The sequence below is a fragment of the Rattus norvegicus genome, chromosome 6, assembly GCF_036323735.1.
Source record: "Rattus norvegicus strain BN/NHsdMcwi chromosome 6, GRCr8, whole genome shotgun sequence".
Lineage (NCBI taxonomy): Eukaryota > Metazoa > Chordata > Mammalia > Rodentia > Muridae > Rattus > Rattus norvegicus.
In genome coordinates, this window is record NC_086024.1 from 108,849,293 (window position 1) to 108,857,049 (window position 7,757).

At 49.9% G+C, this 7,757-nt stretch overlaps 1 protein-coding gene across 9 annotated transcripts in view; it reads right to left on the bottom strand.

Moving 5' to 3' along the window:
• Positions 1–7,432, bottom strand: part of Dpf3 (double PHD fingers 3) — a 278,933-nt gene extending 271,501 nt beyond the window's left edge. For 2 of the 9 annotated variants that reach the window (XM_039112020.2, XM_039112022.2), the window contains exons 1-3: positions 7,280–7,350; positions 1,982–2,152; positions 790–835 (exon numbers count right to left, since the gene is read on the bottom strand). In XM_039112020.2, the coding sequence (XP_038967948.1) occupies positions 790–835; positions 1,982–2,036 (101 nt within the window). In that variant the 5' untranslated portion in view covers positions 2,037–2,152; positions 7,280–7,350. Of the gene's footprint in view, positions 1–789; positions 836–1,981; positions 2,153–7,279 lie in introns of those variants that run through there. The other 7 variants (XM_008764749.4, XM_063261728.1, XR_010052068.1 and 4 more) reach the window with 6 other exon arrangements.
• Positions 7,433–7,757: the final 325 nt, after the last annotated feature.

Sequence of the window (7,757 nt, forward strand, 5' to 3'; positions counted from 1 at the left end):
TGCTTCTAATAGCAAAATAGACAAACTGGTCTCCCGCCCGACCTTCCTTTCTCTGGTTGCATGACCAAAAGAAAAGCCCACATTTGAACAGCTTGGTTACCTGGTCCTCAGCCGCAGGTTCTGAGAAGGGATAGGATGTTTCCATCATGATAGAACCCTAAGTGGGAGCCCTACGTGGCAAGGTGGGACCCCAAGAAGTGAAACAACATGAGGGCCTCCAGGTCTTACAACTCCACTCCAGAGCAACACCTTAGAAACGAGCCTAAGCACTAACTGTCCTTCCCACCAAAATTGACCACGATTTTGTTTGAGTTTTAGTTTGGTCTGGTTTCATATGCTGGGGACTGGGAGGGGTTATTTTGAGATAGGATCTCACTATGTAGCCTCGGCTGTCCTGAAATTCACTGTGTAAACCAGGCTGGCCTAGAATTTACAGAGACCTCCCTGCTTCTGCCTCCCAGGTACTGGGATTAAAGATGTGTGCCACCATACCCAGGCAACTGCCAGGACATTTTTGATCAGGGAATTATGAAATCAAGTGCACCTCCTCCTCATAAAGGAATAGGAAACCCCGAAAAGGTATAGGATGCCAGAGCCTGTTCTCCTCACCTTACTCCAAAGTCAGCAAAGCTGCTATGGTCACCGTGGAAAAGAGACAGCATGTGAGACAGGCTGCCATGGTGGTAAGGAAAGGGTGAGAACAAGAAAGGTTTCCTGATAGAGAGTTCAACCATGGGTACTACAAACAGCAGGTCGTCAGGATGAGTAAGAATGACAAGAAAAACCTACCTCATTTCACAGCATCCTGAGGTGAGCACAGTCCCTGGGTTTGTGACTATCGGGAGGGAAGGGATAGAGGGGATACTTAGAGCAGAATTATGTGGTCACTATTGTTCTCTCACCTCAGCCCCTGAGTGCCGGAGACTCAATGAGAACTATCTGAATCCCTTACTAGGGATGCTAAGTCTGAACCTTCCCAGTCTCCACAGAGCCCCAACCTCATATCCTCTTCCCTCTCTTCCCCTGCCACTAACCTCTCTCTCTCTCTCTCTCTCTCTCTCTCCCTCCCTCCCTCCCTCCCTCCCTCCCTCTGTCCCTCCCCCCCCCTCTAAGTGTTCACAAACATGCAACTCAGACATTCACCACACTCTACTTCTCTAGCCCCTGGCCTCCCCCAGCAACACCTCCTAACTCTGGCTTTTAAAACTCTAATGCAAATCACAGGCTTCAAGAAAACCTTCTCTTGGTGACAGTTTTACGAGGCTAGCTCTGTTCATCCATATGGTCTGACAGACTGTGAAACACCAGTAACCTGACCAATAAGAAAAACAAATCACACAAACACCACCACACCACACCCCTTCCCAGTCACTCCGGCAAGCTAAGAAAACTTGCAGACTGGAAACCGTTCATCCTGTGGGGGCTCTTCCGAAGTTAAACAATCATCTCTGCACTTCCAGACCACACAGTGGTTTGATCCACTCACCCATCCTCTCCTCCCTACCCCCAAGGCCACTCTTTTGTCTTTCCTTGTTAAATACCTTCATACTTAAAGACTATTTAAAATGGGGTAATAAGACAGGCATTGGAGAATCACAACAGGGAAGAAAAAAAAAATTCAGTGCCTGTGGGATTTCTTTTGGCCTGAGGTTTGCCACACTTGGCTATATTTTGGCCTTCGAGTGACTTTCAAAACACTCAAAAACCGCAAAAGTTATTTTGCTGAGGTTGGTATAATAAACAGGCCCCTGGTTGGGGGGTTGGGGGGGGGGACTTTTTATGACCCAGCTTCCACCAACAGGGCTGCACTTTGAAAGATGGGTATCAGCCTCAGTTTCTATTTTTTTGGGGGGGGAATGGGGGGTGGGGGTGTGTGTGTGCTCAAAACAAAGCGTGATGACCATGCATTCCGTGTTTGGTGCTGCTCTGAGAGGATGTAGAGATATCACAGCTTTTTGTGGATAAATCCAAATTCAACTACCTGCATGCTTCCAAGGAGTCAAAGGACGATGTAACCGCCCCAACTCGATCACCATGGATCCCTGTTGTTCTGTGGATCTAGGATGTCCCCCAGGAGGTTTGCAGACTGGACTGTCTTCAAGGTTTACCCTGTGACGATGCCTCCCTTTGGATTCTGACAGAAACTGAGTTCCTGTGTGGATATGGACAGCTCAGAATAATAATAATAACAAGTAGTTAAATATAATAAAAATAAAAAATGGGCTGGGGATTTAGCTCAGTGGTAGAGCGCTTACCTAGGAAGCGCAAGGCCCTGGGTTCGGTCCCCAGCTCCGAAAAAAAGAACCAAAAAAAAAAAATAAATAAATAAATAAAAATAAAAAATAATGTGCGCTAATGAAGTTTAGAGACTTTAGGGCTTTTAAGATTTATTTTACTTTGCCAGAGTTTGATGCACGCCTTTAATGCCAGCACTCAGAAAGTCAGAGGCAAGTAGATCTGCTAGTCTGAGGCCAGATTGGGAAATAGAATGAGCTCCAGGACGCCAAGGCTATACAGAGAAACCGTCTCTTAAAACCAATAAACAAACAGACAAATAAATAAGGATTCACTTTATCTGTGTGCGTGCGTGTGCGTGTGTGTGTGTGTGTGTGTGTGTGTGTGTGTGTGTGTGTGTGTGTAAGGGTGTCAAATCCCTCGAGCTTGGATGCTCTATGTAGGTGCTAGGAACCAAACTCGGGTCCTCTGGAAGAACCGCCAGTGCTTTTTACTCTCCGCCCACCCCCACCCTCCTGTTTATTTTTACACTGATGACTAAAGCGGAGAGAAATGGTAGTGGTCAAGCATCTGTTGGCTTCAAGGGTCCTTTTCCATCAAGGACTAGAATGGTGTCCATAAAAGGCCGAAAATTCACAAAGCCCCCTACCCCACTGTTCTCTGCTTCATCCCTACTCACCACCCCTTCCCCAATCAAAATAGCCAAGACAAGATTAGGACCAGGAATGTGGCCCCCTGACCCTTCCTCTCTGATAATTAAACTGGCTCTCTCAGCAAGAGTAAGGTCTGGTTTCTAACCTTCATGTGCCCCACACACACATCCACATCAAAGAATGGACAGAGAGATAAAGACCTGACCACATCATCTGTACACACGAGCCATGTTGAATACTGATCAAGTAAACATTTCCTCCTCTTAGAGTTACGTCCTTAATAATAAAGCAAAGTACCTCCAAGCTGGAGTAACTCTTTACAAAGTGAAGCTTCAAGGCAACTGTGTACAAGGAATCATCGTTATAAGCATGACTAAATAGTTTAGCTTTCTGGTTGTCTATAATCAAACAATTAAAGCATTACAGCCCTAACTAGAATAATGAAGTGACGATAGCATTTATTCCGTCTCTGAGCCCGGAGTTATAAAAACAGATACATATGTACATTATCAAGTCTGGCAGAAGGTGGCAGGCATTCCCAGTTAAGTGCTACCAGCAGAGTTTTGATAAGTTACTGTGAGATTGTGCTGCTTAAAGTGTTGTTGGCAGACACGGGGGAAGGTGAGCACCCTGCGCTAGTATAGTGAGATCTTACAATAAAAACATAAGTAAGAGTGTCTGCTCTACGCCTGAACAGAGTTCAATCCCCGGACCACACATGGTGGAAGAAACCACTCCAAAGGTTGTCCTCTAACCACAAACACACATACACACATACACACACACACACACACACACACACACACGCTCGAGCTTCCACACACATACACTTGTTCCAGCACCACACCCACTCAAGACACACACACATAAAATAGTATCTTTGTTTTAATAGGGTCTCTCTATGCAGCTCTGGCTGCCCAGAACTCACTATGTAGGCTAGGCTGGACACCAACTCCGCCTCCCCAGTGCTGGGACTAAAAGCATGTGCTCACCTAAAATAAATAATTTTTTAATTAAGCATTTTATTTCCCAAGTATACAGAAATCGACAACATGTAACTTACACCCATGCCTTTATCAAATCTATCCCTGTTCACTTCCTGGGTATACAGGAGTTGAGGAGGTCTCTGATGAGCTGCACTCAGAGGACAGGGTGTAGCTGCTAATTTAAATAGCAGGCAACTCACATTTACACATCATATGTGTCTGTCAGTGTCTCTGAATTCCATTTGTCCAGATGTGACCGCTTAGCTGTGGGGCCACCTGCTGCGTTCCTTTCTGATCTAATCTGACCTGGCAGCTCCTGTTTCTGCGGCTAACACCCTGTTGGGCAGTAACAAGAAGTTAAAGGCTGGAATGGAGAAGCCAGACTGTCAGCTTCAGAGAGGAAGGGGTGAAAGCAACCAGCAAGAAAAAGGAGTTGAGGAGAGATCAAAGACAGCCAGGAAGAAAGGCAAGCTACCAAGAAAGGCTGTTTTCAGGCACTTGGGACCCTACAGAAGACACCCCCAACCCCACGCGAAGCAGAGATTCAAGTTGAGCCATCTAGTCATCCAGCGAGTTGAATTATTGAATGCCCCCACATGGAAAAAAGCTAGCAAGATGAAAAGGGACCCAGAGTCTAAGGCACAGCCCTACACGGGGTGGCATGAAAGAAACCTGAGCTGGCTTCTTCCCAACACCGTTACTACTGCTACTTATCCCCAGGCTCAAGAGGAAATCTTTCTGTGACCAGTTTCTGTAGGGGGCGTCCGTGATGTTGCCTTTTTAAGACGAGAGAGAGCGCTTGCACACGGAGAAAATGCTAATGTGGCTTGGAGCTCCCTCATTGTCAGGAGGGGCACACAAGGATAAACACGTAAGCTCTCCAAACCATTCCCCTCACTCTTCCTCCTCCTCCCTGCGCCCCCATCCATCCCTTCGGCTGGATGCGTTGCTCTGCTTTGTTCTAATTTAGCCCATGCATAATTTATTCACGTGTGTTTTGTTTCCTGGTCAGCAACTTCTAAAAACAAATGAAATGTATAGGATGTTTTATTAAACAAGTTGTTTTTAAAATAATAATAATAATGATAAAAGCAGATGGCCTCGGTCTCCCAGTAACGATGTGTGTGTGCTCCTGCGTGCGGAGTTTTGAAAATGTCCAGGGTGCAAAAAGCTTGGCTGATTGGGGTTATTGTTTACACCCTTAGTCCTCAGGGGAAGAGGATGGGATACAAAAGGGGATGGCTAATTATAAGTGACCACTGGACTTCCTCTGAGGAAAGGGCAGGCAGGGGTGTTGTGGGTGAGCGCCCCTGTGCGTGAGCCAAGACGGAGTTACAAATGCATCCCACGGCAAGTGTTTCCAATTATTAAGGGATACAAGGATAATTCAGAACTAATTCTATCAACCGAGATTGACCACCTTCTAGCTTCTCTGTTCCTTCTCCCCACAATTTCCAATACACGCACGCTTCTGTGTCAAAAAAAAAAAGTGAAAAGATCTGGGGAACCCTGGAGCGTGGAGCTCCTGCGCGCGCCCGAGCGTAAGCCCGCTCCCGGGCACCAAGGATGCCGCTTTCCCAATGAGGAACCCCGTACACATAGCAAATAGATCTCTCAGACCTGAGTTTACCAAGCAGCATCAGCTCTGCTACGTGATTTCGACTGGAAATGAGGAAATTGCAAATCAGCTGTGTGGGTTTTGGAGAAACTCACGGCACCAGCGGTGTGGTGGCGGGAGTCGGCGAGGACGCGGCGAAGTTACGCCCATTTATTCTGCCATAAAACATTTTTTTCCCCTCTCAGGTTAAACGCTGTCGCGAGTGCAAAGTAGCTGAGCTTCCGAGCGGGAACCGGAGCCAGGAACTCGCATCAAGCTCAGCCCCTGTCTTTACCGCAGTATCTCGTGGAAACTCCGAGATCTGGGACATCCCTGCCCTATTCCTGGTTGTTGGCTGGTGCAAACGCAGCGGGTTCTCCCTACGCGTTTCTTGGCACTAGGAATCACACACACACACACACACACACACACACACACACACACACACACACACACTCGCCGCCGCCCTGCTGCTCCCCAAAGCGAACGGTGTTTTCGACTCCCGGAGCCAGGGCTTAGGACGCTGTAGCGCGCAGTTAAAAGCCAAGATCGACCACTGACACAGACCGGGAAGAATTGGTACTAAACACCCACGCGCACCCTCCGATTCCCAGAGGCTTTCATCAGGGCGTGAAGTCCTAGTACACTCGGCACCCACCCGGTGCCCACGCCGCGCCGCGATTCCCAAGGATCCACCCTCTGCCAACATCCCTGCCAATAGCGCCCCTTGAGAGCCACACTAGTTTTCCCAGGCCACCCCCAGCTCCACGATCACCCGCAGACTTGGCGGCTTCATATTCAGTCCACCGACTGGAAGGAAGGAAGGAAGGAAGGAAGGAAGGAAGGAAGGAAGGAAGGAAGGAAGGAAGGAAGGAAGACGGGCAGGCAGGCAGCTCCGATCGGAACCGGCCCCCGCGAGTCCTTGCGCAGCCCGCCCCCCTCTGTCCGCTCAAAGTCTCCGGGAGGCACCTGCCCCTCGCTGTCGCCAGAGCCCTACACCGCCGCCTCCGCCGCCTCAGCTTTTCACCCAGAGCAGGCGAGCACACCATTAATAAGACCTGCAGTTTCCCCGTCTCCATATCAACCTCAAGTTAACCCAGATCGTTAATTTACTAGAGCCAGTTAGCCTACAAATACACAGACACACCGGCGACCGCCCGGAGCGCCCGCCTGATCCCCGGCTGCCGGAGTGGAAAAGCCCGGGGCAAGCACCTGGGCCCCAGGACTCCCGGGACCCGCCGCTCCGCGCGCCGTCCTCCCAACTCCGGAAGGTTTACACAAACTCCCTGGGAGAGCTCGGAAGGCAGAGCGAACGCCCTGCAAAACTCCGCAGCCGCTGCGGTCGGTCTGCCCGCCCCGGTGGACAAGCAGCGGGGCCGGGGAAGCTCCGGCTTGGAGCGCAGGGCATAGCAGAGCGCAGGACGCGGCCCCTGCCCCGCGCTCCGGCCGGACTCAGCCAGCCCCGCGCGGCGCCGGGAGAGGCAGGGGACTCCGGGGACCGTGAAGACCCGAGCTGCACACGACCCCCGCAGCTCCGGAGCCGGCGCCGGCGCTCTGTGCTCCCTCCCGGTCCGGGTCAGCCAATTAAGCAGAACACAAATTTAACAATTTTCTTTTTGTTAATTGCATCTCCTGACATTTCTGCGCGCTGGGAGGAAAAAAGATGAAGAAGTAAGAGCAGGAAGAAAAGAGGAGCCCGGGCGCAGCGGGAGGCGTCTGCGAGAGCCGAGCGCCGGCTGCGCTCCGCAAGGCGCCTTTTTTTCATATTGAAACCACGCGGAATATGTACATTTTTTAGTCTTACTTACGCTTTCAGGGGGTTGTGAATGACAGTCGCCATTTTGCTACAATGTAACAGAATATTGTCTGTCTCAGAGTTCTAAAGGTTCGCTCAGGGGAAGCGGCAGGCCAATCAGAGCACGGGATACCGGTCTGCCGGCCAATCGGCGCGGCTGGTCGCCAAGTGGGCGGAGCCTGCGTGGTGGTAGTTATTAGGGGAGCTGTCAAAGCCCAGAGGTCACTCCCTTTTGTAGAGCCCGAGAGCGAGCAGGTCTTAAAGGGGCAGTACCGTGTTAGTAGCGCCCTTTCAAATAGGGACTAGTGGAGATACATGGGAGAGCAATCTCGCTTAGTTTGAGTCCCTACTTTACTAAATAACCGCAGAGTTTGCGCTCCTGGACAAGAATATTTACATAATGCCAACAAAAATGCTGAATCCCATTCATTAGCTTTGGGCTTTGTATATCACGGTTTTAACCCCCGAGTCTCGGGTACACCACTGTGTTA